General features: G+C 41.3%; 1 protein-coding gene across 1 annotated transcript in view; it reads right to left on the bottom strand.

Moving 5' to 3' along the window:
- Positions 1 to 18,490, bottom strand: part of LOC138262457 (ferroportin-like) — a 282,512-nt gene that overhangs the window by 234,951 nt on the left and 29,071 nt on the right. Inside the window, exons 2-3 of the mRNA XM_069212351.1 lie at positions 10,425 to 10,584; positions 7,754 to 7,869 (exon numbers count right to left, since the gene is read on the bottom strand). Coding sequence (XP_069068452.1) covers positions 7,754 to 7,869; positions 10,425 to 10,584 — 276 coding nt within the window. The remainder of the gene's footprint in view (positions 1 to 7,753; positions 7,870 to 10,424; positions 10,585 to 18,490) is intronic.

The following is an 18,490-nucleotide window of genomic DNA, read 5'->3' as shown; positions in this document are numbered from 1 at the left end:
CAAAATTGACTGGTTTATTCGGAAATTAAGACAAGCCACAGAGGATACCTGTCACAGGTGCATCATCTGTCAACAGATGAATGCAGGAAAGGGAACTGTAGTGACTTTGAGCCACATAGGGAGAGCTGGAGGTCCGTTTAGCAAGATGCAAATGGATTTAATTGAAATGCCCATGTGTGGAGGCTTGAGGTACGTGTTGGTGATTGTGTGTGTTTTCAGTCACTGGATTGAAGCTTACCCTACACGTAGGAATGACAGCCTCACAGTAGCAAAGCTGTTGCTTAGAGAGCTAATACCAAGGTTCGGTTTCCCGGTCTCTTTAGAATCAGATAGGGGCAGACACTTCGACAATGAGGTGATAAAGCTCTTGTGTGCCTCATTAGACATTGAGCAGAAGCTACATTGTAGCTATCGCCCCGAAGCATCAGGACTAGTGGAACAGATGAATGGTACTTTGAAGTCGAGAATGGCAAAAATGTGCACAGCTACCAACATGAAATGGCCAGATGCATTGCCCTTAATGTTGATGTCAATGAGAAACACACCTGACAAGAAGACAGGACTATCTCCCCATGAGATAATCATGGGCAGGGCTATGAGGATGCCCGCAGTACCTGCAAATGCTCTTGTGAATATCACGGATGATATGGTGTTGGACTACTGCAAAGGTTTGGCTGATGTGGTCCGCTCTTTTTCCCACCAGGTGGAGGCCAATACATTGCCACCAATCAGGGATCCAGGTCACACTCTACAAGCCGGAGACTGGGTGGTTGTCAAGAAGCATGTAAGGAAGTCGTGTTTGGAGCCGCGCTGGAAGGGGCCATATCAAGTAATACTGACAACAACCAATGCTTTGAAGTGTGCAGGAGTTCCAAACTGGATACATGCCAGTCACACAAAGAAGGTAACATGTCCAACTGATGAGGAACTTGAAGTGCCCGGAAACAACAGCTCCAGAGAGGGAAGTCTCAGGGCCAGAGAGTATTCAAAAGGAAACTGAGACTGTAAGAGAGCCCACTGAGGACGGCCTAGTCCCTCAAACAGTAAATGAGATCGAGAGAGGTGACGGTGAGCCTATCTCAGTAGAGGCAGCAGGAGAACCGCAACAAGGAGATGTTCTCTCAGAAGTAGACGGATACGGGTTAGAGCTTGAACCCGTTACAGACCCAGAAGACGAGGGGGAGAGAGCAGAAGGGGATCAAAACACAGAGATACCTCCTGAGCCAATTGCAGGTCCGTCAAGAGAAAACACCATAGTACAAGAGGAGGGTGCTGTTCAGCGTCCTGAAAGGCCAAGCAGGAAGAAAACGCATAAAGGTGATAACTGGCCAGAGAAACAAGCTGCAAGGGAAAAGGTCGTCCCTTGTGAAACAATAGAGGAAGAAATTGATACAACCAGAAAAGAGGATCTTAGTGAAGGAGAGTTGCAAAGTGAACGCAGACTGAAAAGAAAGAGAATCGCGAACAGAAGGTACGCAGGTCCTGAATGGGCGTATGCAACGACTTCTGAATGGCAACAAGAATTCTTAGCATTTTGATTTGATTGAGAAGTACCAGGCCAATACTACGGTACATGAATTCAACCAGAAAAGACTGTGTTAAAATTAAAAATAGAAATCGAAAGCTGAAAGCTGAGAAAAGAGACTAGAATTACCGGATGTGACACATAAAACCTGAATTGACTCTGAAAAAACGATTATGACAAGTTGCTAACCTGATTTGACAAAAGGGTCCTGGGGTGAGTGAAACGCTGTAAATCCACACAAAAAGAGAGAAACAGAGACCTTTGCATTAAGAAGAAAAAAAAAAAAAAGAGAGCTTTTAATCGTCCTCAAGTTGATTGTTTGAGTTATTCTGCTATCTGATTCTTTACAGATCATGGCTTACACTAGAGGTAGTAGCAAAAAGAGTAAAGTGTGTGGTTGGTTAAGTGTTATACTGGGTATTGTGTGAGCTATAATAATTGTGGGTGTGATTGTGGGAATGCCATGGTTGGATAAGAAAGTGACTAACAATGCTTCAAAACCTGAGACTGCTACACTAACACCATAGGAGAAATTCGAGCAGGATACTAAATATTTGCATGAGGGAACTAATTCAAAGGGGGAACTTTCTACTAATGTCTTCTATCGCCTATTGAATGAATATGTTGATACTATGGATGTGAGGAACTGTTAAGTGTGCACAAAGATTCCTTCATCAGTACAAGAAGGGGTCACCTACCATAGTTTGCCTTTAACCTACGGGATAAGTTGTAGTTTTCTACTAACAAGATTCTATGACCAGGAACATGTGCAATATTTTTATTCAAATCTAGACGTAGTGTTTTCTTTTGTGCCTGTGATTGAGTTTCTGAACAAGTTAGCTAAAGAAAACAGTATAAAATTAGTTAGAGGTTTCTTTGAGCCGACACTAACCTTTGGCACAGCTTATGCACACTGCAACAATATGACCTGCTTATTAACACCTGCAGAGAAAAGCTTCTTAGATCACACTGATGATAGACGCAAAGCACTGAAAGAAAGATTAGAAAAAGGGCTAGAAAAACGCACATATGCAAATGATTATGCTTACACCGCAATAAAGACGCAGGGCAAATTAGCTACAGATGCATTGCATGTAGGTAGGCTTTGTATATATAGGCCGAAATCTGATCATGACACTTTATTTGTGGGAACGAGTGAATGCAGGCATGTGTTTTTCTTTCAGAGTAAATGGACGTTCATGTTAAATGGACAGGATCCAGCGATCCCTGGGATCTATTACATCTGTGGACTCAATGCTTACTACCGTCTACCTAAGGGATGGTATGGGACATGGTATTTGGGGATAGTTTTCCCAAAGATTAACCAGATTGATGACCTAAAGCAAATACCTAAAATGTCTGAATTACAACATACTAGACAAAATCGAGAGACAGTGGCTGCGGTCGTTGGTGACATATTTGGAGCCATAATTCCTTCAGTAGGGGTTATTTTAAACTCCATAAAGATTCGAAAGTTGTCTACTATTGTGGATAACATGCTGACAAATTTCATAGGGGCTATACTCCTAATGGATACTGAACTTGCTGCGGAAAGAACTATGACTCTTCAAAGTGGCTTGCTTAAGACATTCTTTTAGCAAAGAGCGGCGGAGTCTGTAAGATGCTTAACGAGCGTCAATGTTGCTCATTTATTCCAGATAATAGTAGAAAGATTAGAGGTATGCTTACTAACCTAACAAGAGATGGTGCAGATTTGAAAGATTTGAAGGAACCTGGAGTTTGGGAGAAAGGTGGAAAAGGAATTGCCAGAGTAGGGAGGTGGTTTACCATTATTTGGAATGGGGTGCTTGCAAAAATATTAGGGGGTCTATTAAGTTTATGGGGAGCATGCAAAATTAATAAGAAAATCAGAAGAAACTGGACCAAAAGGAATAGAAGAAACGAAGAAAGTGAAAGGGAGAAAATGTTCAATGAAATTTGGGAGCGTTCACACAGAGGACAAGGTCAAAGTGAAAAATTAAAGGTGAAAGGTTGAAAGGGAAAGGTTTGTGTGATGACGAACGTCATCAGAGGAGGGACTGAGAGAACGTAGCTTATAAAATCTATATTTATGTGAAATGTTTATGAACAAATGTGTGATATTGCCGCATAGAAATTGTACTAATATGTTTTGCTAAAATGCGCACTTGAAATGTGACCACGGGGAGTGGCCGCCAATGTATACGGGGACTAATGAAAATGACTAATGCCTATGAATATTTCTATTAGAGAATGGTTTTGTACTAATTATTAATGATTATGTTATTAAAGTGATCCTAAATAAATCTTGTAGGCCTTAAGTTAGCATGAGCCGAAGCTTAGCTGCCTGGCTCTCATATTAAATGTGGTTTTTTTAAACGTGCAGTGTGCTGACTCGCAAAAGGACATGACCTCTTGTTTTCTTCAAATTAGAAGCTGAATGTACCTATAGTGGATCCGTTCTCATGAAATTCATATGGCTTGTAGAAATGTTTAGCCAAACTGCAACAGTGTAGATTAATTTAATGTACAAGGTCGTTTAAACCGGTGAAGACAATGGAGCTACTGACCAAAAGATGTGCAAAGAATTACAGAAGAATGAAATCATACCGGACGTGCTACCTCTGAAGACGTCAATCATATGGACCAATAAACTGTCTGTGAACTATCGTGCGGTGACAAATTTGATGAGCTAATTCAAAGTTAATTGGGTAGAGATAGTGGGGTGCAGCCCCTTAGCCAATTAGATTTTAGGGGAATGTACAATGAAAAAGGGATAAAAACCCATGACACGGGGAGCCTGCGAGAGGTGTTAGGGAATGCTATTGATTTTATCCAGAAACTCTGTCACTCTGTTTGGTGACTTTTATGGTTTTAATTGACCATCCTTTCTGAGATTGCCCATTTTATACTTTGCCTCCTGATGAGGGAAGTGGCTCTTTTGCCCCGGAGCTGAGTTTTGACTGATGGTGAAACAACTGATGTCCTGAAGACGAAGACTGAACCTGAGTGCTGACCTAAACCTTGGAGGGTAACTATGACAATGAACTTGTGATTTGTCTGTTTGCTTTTCCATTCTAAGTACCAACTGCTTACTTTTGACAGAGACCATAGCTAGATGTTTTCCAAATTGGTGTTCTAAATTGCTTTGCATGAAGCCCAACATGCCAATGCTAATCAGTGGTTAGGACAGGTGTTCAATAAACTGACACAAATAGACAAACGACTGAATCTATGCTTTGTTGAACCGACGCATTAATGACATTCTGCTAAAGTTGATCTATGCTCATGCCGTGTTATGTTTTGATGTTTGTGATTCTTGCCTTAATGAAATCTTATCAGAGTTGCCTTATTGTGACTATGCTATTTTGTTTCTTGGTTTTGAGATTAACACATTTGCTTTTAGAATTGTAATTAATAGGGAATAAAACTAATAAAATTCAACTAAACTGGTGTGGTTATTCATGACTGCCAGGTCATGGTGGTGTCTTGAATTGATTGATGTCTTTGACTAAAGTGAAATGCATTGTTGTAGTAAATATTGATGACATTATTCATGTATTGATTGACATAATGATTAGCTATCTCGTCCTAAGGTGTCTCTCAACTGGGTCAAAAGATTCATTGGCCTAAAACGAGTCCTGATGTGTAATAAATTATCATAAAGGGACGCATTAGCATAAGTAATTCAGAATCGATTGTTCTGAAGCACTGTATATACTTATAACCTTGAAGCGAGCAGATATGCATATCCATGGTCAAATTTGGAATGCCTACGGTCATCTTTAAATGACGTTTGGTGCCTCTGGCAATTGCGGCTGCCATCTTACAGTGCCCAAGCTCACATTCAGACCCTGTGTGTTCGTATCCCAGTTAATTTCCATAATAGTATACCATTGGTGCAAAACATACCCAACAACCAGAAACATTTAACCTCAGATGCTATATATATTTGCAGTCTCTAGAAAGTCAAACTCATTGTATATACAGTCAACTAAAAATTCCAAACAGCGGTGGCCATCTTTGACTGGCTATTTGGATATTAACCAATGGAGGTGCTTATATCCAATCATATGTATACATCATTGTATATTATGGGCACTCATATGTGCATCGTGATATATTGTAATCCATCATTTTAAGACAAAATATGCATTCACAAGATAAGAATAAAGTAATATTTTTGTGTGCTAGATTACACCTGAGAGACACATGCATAAGACATTTCCTATCAAGGGGAGACACTATAAAAGGCACTATATTTCATGTTAGGTTCTATAAATTAACTTTCCATGGTGCATTCTCTACAATCTATCTTCTCACACTCCTAAAAAATGATGAAATTCATTATTGATGTTTAACCCATCATATACAGTTCTTAAAGGGCATATCCATCTTTCTTCTGCCTGTCTAAGCGAAAGCTCCCTATTTCCCCCTCTTTCACAAAGTGTCACATGTTCAAGACCATGGAACCATATTTGTGTGCTGGTAGAATGAGCAAAGTGTATATGCATGGCCACCGGATATCTTTCGTCTCCATTCTTAATAGCCCTAACATGTTCCTTGTTTATAGCAACTAAAAATTGCTGTAGGTAGTTATAGGGCTTATATAGGAAGACCTGTGGCCACGTCTTCTATTTTGCATGCACAAGGAACCACCTTATATTTGTCCTATGTAACCTACATAGAGCTACGACTGGTGCTCCAGAATGAAAATGTAAAGGGCATGTGTCTGCACAAACAAAGCCTCAGACCTGAAAATTGATTAATTGGTGGTCATATAGTGTTTGAAATATATGAGCCTTGATGGAGTCCTGTGTAGGCGAAACCTGCAGTGACAATTTTTTATCACATATGTTGTGGACATAAAGAAAGGTTTACTGAGAAGACTGTTGACTAAATGATTTTGTGTGCCTCCTCAAATGGACATTAATGTTTCATTTCAGTGAAAATCTGCCTAGACTTTTTCTAAAACCTCAAAAAAACTAAGGTGAAAATTGTATGGATAAATTGACAGTTCACTTCATGGATTGATCCTTGAAGCAACATTTCTAATTTGAACTGTCCACTTAGCTGGAAACAACAGCATAGGTTTCAGAGATCATATAGGTTAAAGGGCAGGGTGACACATCTCGTTCGAATAGAGAACCAGGGCATGCCCCAAAGTGGGGGAAATACTCTTAAGTAGAAAAATAAAAGTCAATTTTTTAAAGCGTATGATGGGTTTCACAACCCAGTTTTGTAATGTAGACTGTGGACCAAACATTCAAATATTTTGTCCCTATAACTGGTATGACTGTTAGCACATTTGTAGATTTTGGCACAACACAGGTTAAGGCCTGCAGATCACACTCCGGTCCAAATCGGAAAGGCTGGCTGTGGTTCCCAACTTTAGATGCATCTCGTGGGGTGGCAAGAGTTTTTTCAGGGACAATATGATTTGCTTGGAATGCCATGCCATTGGTTATTAAATCTGCCCTAAACCTCAATCTCCTAGCTTTTAGAAAAGCTGTAAAGACTTGGCTGTTTAACACAATTTAGGATTAAATACTTCATTGGGTTCTAGTTTTTTTTTTCAGAACATGAACCTATATGCTGTCCAGCGAATGTCAAGGCACCTTCGGGTATATGTTGCACTCTGTAAATTGATTTAACATAACATTACAATAAACAGAACCAAAAGATAAAATGATGTAGATGTACAAGGATCAGGACATTTGCCAAAAACTTCACAGAGTATGGCTGTAGTGCAAGTCTTTTTGGCATTTTAAGAATGGGTACTGTGCTCAGCAGTTTTCTGAATGCTCAAACCCTGTGCATTCAAGGTGTGCCTTTAAGCCATGTCATGCCTATACTGCATGGGTACTGGACATGTAATAGTACCTGCAGGCAATGGCTGTGGACATATTGCAGTGGTGCTTGTGTCAAGAACATACAAGGGCATAACCTGAGGCCATGTGCTGTCTGTAACTCTCAGATCCAAAACCATCTGCAACTGCCTTTGTTTATTGGGTTATCAGGGCATTCAGTGTACCACTCAGGTTAACTGTCATTGGTACATTTGTCAATAGAGTACATTGGCCCAGAACTAGTACCTAGTGCACCATGCAGCTTCACAAACACTGGCCATAGCCTTTGAATCTGTACTGAGTTTAGTGCACATGTATATAATAAAAACGACATCCACAGATTTAAAAGACAAAAGTCAGCACCACATTAACTCAAATAATTAAAGGACCTTGAACTCACAGTCAGCCAGCCTTGCCATATTTGTTCAATCTCACTTTTGTATGAGAATACCAGCATCAACACGATGCAGCAGGCAGTAACGGATAAATTCTGAATGAAGAGTGATGCGTGAGCCACTGAAAAAGAAATATAGACATTTTAATAAGACTAGGTGATACATATGGCCTCCATACAAAGTACCTTACTATTTTTATACATTTCATTGTAGTTTCAGTTTCTCAGTAATTCTAATCATATTTCAGTGCCAGCCACTGTTTCGCTAGTTGACTAAACTTAATTTCTCCAATTAATCTCCACTACTATCGAGACAGCTTTTAAAGCAAACTGTTGTGAATAAATAAAACAACTGAAAGTTCTCAATTCTCAGTCCCTACAGTCATTAAAGTAACTGATGTGATTGTCTTTGGTATCATGTTACTGGTTCCATCCTGAAAAATGAAGGTGGATTTTGAAGTTTCAACACTTCTTCCAAGAAATGACAGCAGTATTGGCTCTTGTAGGGTCTAGATTTATTCAAGGCAATGCTGTTGGTTTTGTATTTTCCTCAATATTCCCTTACAGAACTGAAACAAATACAATCTACAGCCACAGGAGTGGAGAAGGTCCTAAGCCCAGCTCTCCCCGTACTGCTCCATCGCTCTTGCTCCTGTCTTCTCCTTGCTTCCCCCCTTTTGTGAGTGCATTCTTCTTGCTTTCTCCTTGTTTTCACTGCTTTCTGCTTGCATTTCCCCCATTTTCTGTGTGCCTTCTCCTTGCTTTTCCCTCGTTTTCACTGCTTTCTCCCTGTTTTCCCCCCATTTTTTTGTGCAGCCGCCACATTCAACTCCAGACCATCACCTTACTTCCAGAATTTCGTAGGGCTTCAAGACCTGCCTGTTCAATTGAGCCTGGTTACCTTGTTGGGTCATTAGCCACGCTTTACAAATCCTGATTGATTGATTGATTGACAGAGATCTTATTGACCCAACTTTGATATTCCTCTCTCTGTAGCCCTTTGTACTCTCCAATTGCTGCCTATTGTCGAGAGACCCTAGGAATATTTGGTGCTGTAATATGTCCTGCTTATTTGACAAAGAAATTCCAGCATTATTGCCCAACACAAAAGCTGCATCCCTCTTCTTTTACAGCCTATTGCAGAATGTACCTTACTAAAGAAATGGCTATATAGGAGGGAGTTACCTGAGGACACAAAAGTGGAATATAAAATTCAGCAGCACTTCTCCCCATTCATTCCGGAAGCAGTTGAAAACATTGCCTTTTATGAAAACTAATCAAAAGAACTGATGTAAAGTACCTCGTCTGCTTAAGGTACTCATAGCACCAAGATATATGTTTGGCTGATAGCTGATCTTTAAAACTAATTAAAATAACATTACATACAAAAACATAAACACGGGGGCTTAATAAAACTACCCTTTTGAAGTTGTTGAATTAAGAAAACGTTGCCCTTTGCGAAGACCGTACTTCATTATGGAGAGTACCGTTTTATTCTCTATCACAATGGGTTTACTTTCAACTTGAGGGGCAGCAAGGAAACACAAGAGCCACTACAGCAGCCACCCTGCAGCCACTGTCTACTATTTCCTTTGATTTCTGCCAACAACTAGTGGGTTGTGTGTCACTCAGGATGACCGGGCAAAGGTAAGTGGCAGCTGATTGGTACGCTTGCACTTCTGAGTGGCACCAGGAAAATCCCCTTTGATGTCTGATTAATTATCTTCCCCTTGAATTTTTAGGGCAAGACTTGACAGTGCAGCTGTCGCCAGACAATTAAGTGAGAATCAACAGGAAAAGGACTTTGGCTACACCCACGTGTTGGGAGCCAGGGTTACATGTTTTGATTGGGCAGAAGTTGTGTGGTTCCACAAAAGGTGGTTGCTCTCCGCACAACGGTGAGAATTTGGTTTATTTACTCAGCTGGATGAGCTTAAACATATAGGGGCACACACGTGATAATAAGGTGTCTTAGATATCTAGATAGTTTATGTTGTTTTTCTTTGGTAGCAGCAAAGATAAGCGATGTGCAGTCGTTAAACTATATACATTTTTAGATCTGGCTTGATTGTACAAATGTGAACCAACACCAATATTATTCCAATTTTTTTGGGTTCCACACAAATATATATCCATTCTCTTGCTATTTACAGGCAACACTTCACCATACCATACAACATTCTTTAAAGCCAGACCTATTTGCTTTGCCAATGCTTGTTTAAGTGTACGAGGTCAGCATTTTGAGATGACAATGTTTCTAAATAAAATTACACAATAATGTGAATTGTGTATCATCACAACTTCACACACCCTAACAACATAACATCACATATTCGTATAGGCACTCTTGGAGTAAGATGAATAAAGAAGGATGATTAAGAAAATCGCATATCGTTTCCACAACTGGCAGCTTATATTTGGGTAAAATATATTACATGTCAACAAGTAAGTTCAAACCTCCCACCCTGGGAATCAGTCTCTCACATTCAATGAGCAACACAATTGCTAATTACATGTGTTATGTATCCCTAAAGGGATTTATCTTGTTAGTAATACATTGTTGGATACATTTGTCGAAATTAACTGAATATTGGTTAGTTCAATTAACTTTTTTCTAGTGCTGCTCACAGATACACAGTCCAGTGCAACTCTTTGCTGTAAACAGATTCAAAGATACCTGTATTTCTTGGTTTCCTGTCAATCCAGTCACCAATTAATGCACCAAACACCAATACGGAGCCAGCTACCACAAGACCAAACACAGCAGTCAAAAGTAGGTTGTGTCCATATAACTCAATCAGGAACACAGATATGGCAAAATGCCACATTCGCTCTCCCTGTGTAGCAGAAAAACAAAATTACTTTATTCCTTTGTAAAATAAGCAAAGTACACAGTTTATGATATGTACACTGCGTATACTAATTACCTATATTGAGGTCAACATATATGGAATGATAAAGCAATGTGAGGTAATAAATCAGTATACTTCTTTTTTGGTTTATTTTATTGCACTTATTAACAATAAAAATAATTTCAACAGAGTCTCTGGGGTGATGTAAATCAATATATAGCGCCTGATTTAGAGTTTGGAGGATGAGTTACTCCGTCACAATTGTGACGGATATCCTGTCCGCCTTATTATGATCTCCATAAGTTGTAATGGGGTTGTAATATGGTGGACGGGATAGCTGTGAGGTTTGTGATGGAGTAACTCCCTCCTGCCAAACTACAAATTATGACCATAGTCTTACTTGACTAGATTAGCTTTCAAGCATACAAGAAGACAATGCTTGCTTCACTTTGTTAGCATCCTGATGGCCACAGTTCTCTGTTATTCTCCACCCACATGCTATATAGCATCTCGAAACACCATCAATATTTCAAAAGATCAGTGTGTGTGTGGTGAGGTAAAATCACTGTATAATTGCCATATGTCAGCGCCCCGTCCTGTATAGAGTTAGTATATGTATGCACAGAGTGTCAATTGGTAACTCATAAACAGGTATGCAACAATGAAGGTTCAGTAGCTGCTGCACATAAATATGCTTAATTGTCCACTAAATGTGAAGTATATCATGCACACGAAAACATACTACTAAGGTGTAAATGTAGGCATGGTCTGGGATTTTACATAAAAAAGACACTATCTCCTCCAAAGTGGGTGTGGTGGGAGGAAGATCAAGGAAGAGCAGAAGGAGGGCAATGCAAATGCAAATCCACTGACATACTTAACAAAAAGTGTAAGTAAGGTCCAATATACAAATGGTACCCCATCACTATGCAAGTTATACAAGTAGTACTAACGTTCAACAGGGATCAATGACAGAATATTTGAACCAAAAATATCAAGGACCAAAATGTCAATAAGGAGGGTGCAAATAGGTAAGTAGGCCAGTATATATGTATTATTCTTAACTCCACATCTACCTAACTTAAAGATATATAATATATGTTCGAAAGGTACATATATCTGGAGTGATATATAATAAACTTCACTTACCTATAGAAACTTGCCTTCACAATATTTTTGTCCTCGAAATAATTGACACAATATTTTGCCCCACAAGAGTTTTGGTTCTGAATTTCTGTCTAAACACCACAAGCCTCAATCTTATACCCTCCCTGCTACTAATGAAGTGAGTCAAACCATGCCACTCACAGAAACAACTGTACACAGTGATAAGTAAACATTGGGAATAACACCAGCAGAGCAAAAGATAAAGGGTAAAACAAAAGGTTAATGGTACAGCAGTGTAGGTACGTTCGCAGTCAACACCATAAAAACATCTACCTAAGAGGATTGAGAAAAATAAATAACTAAAATAAAGAAATTAGAATACATGGTAACCGGGCTCATACCCCACGTGTCTTAAATCACAAATAAACACAAGTAATTGACCACATGAAGATGATAAACAGAAACATCATAGTATAACACTGTAGTAGTAGCAGCAGCATTACTTTTATTATGTACATTTTAAAATTAATTAAACAAATATAACAAATCACAGAAAACCTTTCACATTTTTGAAGGAACCTAGTTATATATTACATTTAGATTTTCTATGCGATTTGTGATATTTGTTTTAATGAATTTTAAAACTTTACACAATAATAAAGTAATAGTACCAATACTGCAGTAACACACATAATAACACTGACAAAAGTATGCATAGAAAACATAAATGCTGAAAAGTGCACATTTAAAAATACATACAATGTCAAATCCAAGAGAAGGCGTTCAATCACAACACTTTCACCACAGAAGCCTGGTGTTTGTCATCAACTCACCAATCAATCACATACAGATCAGTACGATATGTAAGTCAGTCACACTCCAGAATTTTGACATCAGTGTTTGTTGCTCTGCCTTTCTTTCTCAAGAGAACAAAGAAAATATAAAGGCAGGGTATTAGTCTCTTGGCTATAACTGATGAAGCCACATTAGAAGATACTGTTTCTTTCCAGATGCAATCCTGGACATGGTTGCAGAATGGGAAAAGGAGCTGACGTCATTGACAGCCAGCTACTGGATCAGTCCAAAAGAGCAGTAAGGGTATGGTTGTCATCCTACAAGCAAATCAATTCCATGTGATTGCACCAGGTATTGATACGCATTATGTGTAAAGTGCAGAAGTATGTCACCATGCCAATGTCCCTTGAGGATAGGTAATGGGTGACAATGCAGTTCTATGCTATTGTCCATCATGTCCTTCCACTTCTTGGAGTTACTAACTGCATCCATGTGCCACTTCAACCACACTTCATACTAATGACACTACACTATGGCCCTCATTACAACCCTGGTGGTAAATCCTGCTTTCTGCCATGCAGAAGGCCGCCAACATATCGTTGTGGCCGCGGAATCCCGCTACAGGTATTACGACCCACAGCTCGGAATCCGCCACAAAACAGACACCCACACAAGTCCGCCACACTAAAGGTCAGTGATAAACTGGCGATACCAAAACCCAACCGTCACGCCAATAAGAATACGCCTACACTATCACGACCCACGAATCAACACAGTGGTCTTTCAACTGCGGTAAATCATCGGCGGTACATACTGCTGTGCGCTAAAATACACACACACTAACAAAACACAACCACATTGGACAATTCAAAATATACACACCTGATACACATACACACACCCACACACCCAATCCAATATAAAGCACACACCCACATCACCCACAAACCCTTACAACCAAAAATTTGAAAGAAGGCCAGAGAGAGAGAGACTACCCAACACAACACCAGCATCCACAGACACACAACACCATCACTTATACAATATCCACGCACCTCAAACAATACACACCAACACATCCCATCACACATCACAACAGACAGCACCTCACACATCACCCACACCACATCATGGCACCTCAAAGACACCCTAGGTTCTCTGAGGAGGAGCTCAGGGTCATGGTGGAGGAAATTGTCGGGGTAGAGCCACAGCCATTCGGATCACAGGTGCAGCAGACATCCATTGCAAGGAAGTTGGAGCTATGGCGCAGAATTGTCGACAGGGTTAACGCAGTGGGACAGCATCCAAGAACACGGGATGACATCAGGAAGAGGTGGAACAACCTACGGGGGAAGGTACGTTCTGTGGTATCCAGACACCAGATTGCTGTACAGAGGACTGGCGGTGGCCCCCTACCTCCTCCCCCACAACTAACAACATGGGAGGAGCAAGTCTTGGCGATCATGCATCCTGAGGGCCTCACAGGAGTAGAAGGAGGACAGGACTCTGGTAAGGCAAATATTTACTACTTTATCCCCCCCACCCCACCTGCATGACATCACATACTCCCACCCTCACCCTCACACCCATCACCCCAACAACCCACAGATACCCCACTAACACAACCAACACATCCCAAAACCAAGCCCTCCATGTAACACCAATGCATGGACACCCATCACCAAAGCATGTCCAGTAGAGAGACTCACTCATGCCCCAAAATCACCACTCACACAAGGGCCAAGACAATAATGCAAGCACAAGAGTAGAGGGTAACTCACCCATTGCACAAGATGGCACACACAGATACAATAACGATGCATTTATACCCCAACAGGACCCCTACCCAACGTCACCGGACAGGAGGTGCCAGACATATCCAGTCCCCCCACAGAAGAGGCCCACAGTGACGACAGAAGCTCTACACGCCTGGATCAAGATGACCAGCCCGGCCCATCAGGGACCTCGGGACAGTCGGTTCTCCTGACACAGTCACAAACCACCACTGAACTTCCCCCCTCAGGAAACACCACCACAGCACCCACCCAGCCGGCCCATCCCTCTGTCCCCAGGACACGTCAATCAGCAGTGTGTCCACCACTACAGGGAACCCAGGCAAACCCACAAACACAGGACGATCAGGGACCTGGGGGCAGTGGGCACACGGTTCAGGGGACAGAGGCACAGGATAACAGGGAAGCTGGGAGGACTGCTGTGCGACCAGGGGAGGACAGGCCCACCTAACCGACACTCCACAAGGCACTCTCCAACATCATGGGAGCTTACCACCATTCCCAGGAGACCATGGGCATGGTACTGGCCAAGTTTCAGGAGACCCAGCGGCTGCAGGAGGAACACTACTTGGGGATCAGGGAGGACTTGAAGTCCATCAACACCACCCTGGTCACCATTGCAGGGGTGCTGGCAGACCTTCTCAACACCAGGAGGGACACAGTGGCACACCAATGGGCCCCTGACACTAGCCTGGATGATGAACAGCCCTCCACCTCCGCCGGTGCTAGTGGACAGGAGGCACCGCCACAGGAACAACAGGCCACCAGCACCCCACCCCCTGCAAATGGAGAACCACCCGCAAAGGGTCCCTGAGATCCAGGAACAAGACAGAGAACATTGCCAAGACCCCCGCCAGGAAATAAGACCCCCTGAATGTCACCATCTGTCCCACTTTGTCACCCTGTCCACCTTAAACTGCAATTGCTCCACTTCCTATGACTCATTGGACAATACACCTGTGAAACAAATAGACTGGTCTCTGCCATTCCTCCACCATCACCCCAGCCCAATTTACAGAAATAAACACACTTGGATCACAAAACAATCTGGAGTCAGTCTGTGCTTTCACAAATGTGTAATTGCAACATCTCTGCGATATAGCAATGTCAATGTACTTGTTCACATACCAATGTAACACAGCTGTCGGCCAGCAGTAAACATAGCAGGGGGCACAAAGAGGGCCTACATGCCACTATGCTCAATGACCATGCCCAGGGGACAGAAGTCCCCTGGGCATGGCCATTGGGCAAGGGGGCATGACTCCTGTCTTTGCTAAGACAGGAGTCATTTCAATGGGGGATGGGCGTCGTAAAAAAATGGCGCAAATCGGGTTGTGGCGATTTTTTTGCCTCAGCCTGACTTGCACCATTTGTGTACGCCCATACGCCATTTTCCCCCTACGCCGGCGCTGCCTGGTGTACGTCGTTTTTTTTAACGCACACCAGACAGCGCCGGCGGCTAACGCCGGCTAACGTCATTCAATAAATACGGCGCCCGCATGGCGCTTCAGAATGGCGTTAGCCGGCGCTAATTTTTTTGACGCAAAACTGCGTTGGCGCAGTTTTGCGTCAAAAAGTATAAATATGGGCCTAGATCCGTTCCTAAAAGGCGGTCTTGATTCCTAAGAGCCTTTAATCAGTGACCAACTAATTAACTTCCCCAGGGCTCAATTTACACGATAGAACAGCTGCAGGATGTTTACAGCAAGTGGGATACTTCTGTGGTAGGATGACTCCAATGTGGCTTGGAAAGCATTGGGTTAGACAGAAAATGGCAATCCTGGATATAGATGGTGTGATACATGAGCCATGGTAAAGCTCTTTTTCAGACATTTCAATGTGTTTTTCATAACTGGGGTCCGAGTTTGAGAAAGAGTGATGGGTATAATGGTGAATAGCGTTTGCTAGACATTGTGAACCTCTGACAGCTTGACACCTATTTGGCAGACTTGGACAAGGATCATTGTTCTGTGTCCTTCTCTTATTGATTGTCCCTTGTGACATGCCTTCAAATAAAAATTATCATGTGAAAACAAGTGCATTTCTGTACATTAGGCTCAATTCAATACAGACCTAGAGAAAAGCAACTTGTGATTGCCAAGATATACCCACACCCAGCATTTCTTAGTATCAGTCATTGGCCATCTGCTCGTCCATGATACAATTCTTGACCAACCAGATAAATGCCTCACTCTCTCTTGAGGAAATGGGCCAGACAGGCTAAATATTGATCAAGTCACTCCTCTTCTAAACAAAAGACCCAAAACGGACCAGGAAGAGATGAACAATTTTGACTTATTTAAACTTACCCTTAATAGCAAAAGTCATGGAAATTTGCATCACCCACAGCACTGAGACTGGCATTCCACCAATCATAATCAATCCCCTTAGCATCATAGGCAATGGACTTTCCTGTCTTCGGCCTATGACACTGTCATCCATCACATTTTCCTAAAAATTCTTGAAATCTTTGAAATGAAGAACTTTGTCTCACACTGGTTTGTCTCTTACCTGGACAACCAGTTTGTAAAAATTGTAGACTCATTATCGAATCCTACCCCTCGTAAATGAAAGTTCCACAAGGCTGGATTCTCTCTTTTAGTCTCTTTGACTTAGACATGGAATTTCTGGGATCTCTTCATAAAACCCTTAACCACTCATACCACTTATACCATGTTAACATTCAACTTTAAATGAAAATCTTTGCACTCAGAAAGCACTGTACAGCTGGTGCAGATTCTAGAGAGAATTTAGTCATGGATGATGTTCAGTCGTATTAAATAAACTCATTCACAACAGATTTTCTACAGATGTCCCTTCCCAAATGCCACTGTATGGTTTATAGCTGTCTGAACACGTTAGTTAAACTGGCCCATCTATCATCGAACATGCTAAATCCTTTGGAGTCATACTGGACCGAAACCACTGCCTCAGAGCACTCATCATTGTCATAGCAAAAGAAGAACAGTTTTGAATTAGGCTGCGCTGACGGATTAAACACCTTTTTCTGGAGAAACATTTCAAACATGTGGTCCAAGCATTAGTGTTATCTAAACTAGACTAGAACTAAAAAAAAAAATCACCTTACCCCTCTCAAATCAGCCATAAATTCAGCAGTCAAACTGGTCACTGGCTCCAAAAAGTGTGATCACAGTACCCCAATACTGCACTCTCTGTAGTAGCTTCCAGTTCACTGAAGTGGGCCTGTATCATCCACAAAACCATGCATAGTGGAATACCAAAGCCTATAAACTGACCATCTCTGTGGCTACTATCAATGACAGGGTTCAAGCACCCTCACATGTGAATTCCATACCTCCAAAAAGAAGAGAATTCTGTTAAATTCCTTTTGTGCACCTAGAGTGTGGAACCCTATCCCATTCATTCCATTTGTGATACTATCCCTCCAGTCATCAGAACAAAATCCTCACATGAAATCATTAAAACATTAAAAATTAGTTTGTGAGGCTACTGTAGTCACAGCACATCCAAATAAGGAGTCTCCATTCCTGCTCTGTAATGTGCTTCATGTAAACTGTGTTTTCTGGGAAATTGGATTTATCACACCTTTTGGCAAACCATTGTCACAGTCACAAGACTTTAAATGCTCCTACCCCCAACCCACCCCTTGTACTTGCTTCATCAAGTGCAGCTCTTTGTGGTTTCTATTAGTGTAGCTAATTGTGTACTGTGAACCCAACACTGATAATGATCAAATGAACTACCAGCATTACAAGCATAGATACTAGTGGAAATACATTTTAATGTTGCATTGGGAGCGCAGCTATATAGCTCTGCTTTACAATGTACATTAAACAAAAATACCCCAGTGGTAAAAAGAAGTGCAACTATATAGTTGATGAATTGTAGACAAAACAGCACCAAAAGAATGACCCTGCTTAGCTACAAATGTAATTGTAAAATGTACACAGAGACAAGATGTTCTCCGTGAGTCTGCAAATGTTTCAATAAAGCCAAAACATATCTTCGGTCATGCCTCCACTGTAAAGGTGGTGCAAAACATGGTCTAATACAGGATGCAGTTATCAGACACCAAATTAGTTAGATGAAATAAGACCTAAATACAAATATGTGAACAATTTTATGTAGACAGCAAGAATACATATGTATTGTCATGGCCAAAAGCTCTACACCAGAAAGGCGGCAACATCATACTCACTATGTAAAATACGTAA

The sequence above is a fragment of the Pleurodeles waltl genome, chromosome 10, assembly GCF_031143425.1.
Source record: "Pleurodeles waltl isolate 20211129_DDA chromosome 10, aPleWal1.hap1.20221129, whole genome shotgun sequence".
NCBI lineage: Eukaryota > Metazoa > Chordata > Amphibia > Caudata > Salamandridae > Pleurodeles > Pleurodeles waltl.
Note: the sequence above shows the minus strand (reverse complement) of the source record. Positions and strands in the feature narration are given on the sequence as shown.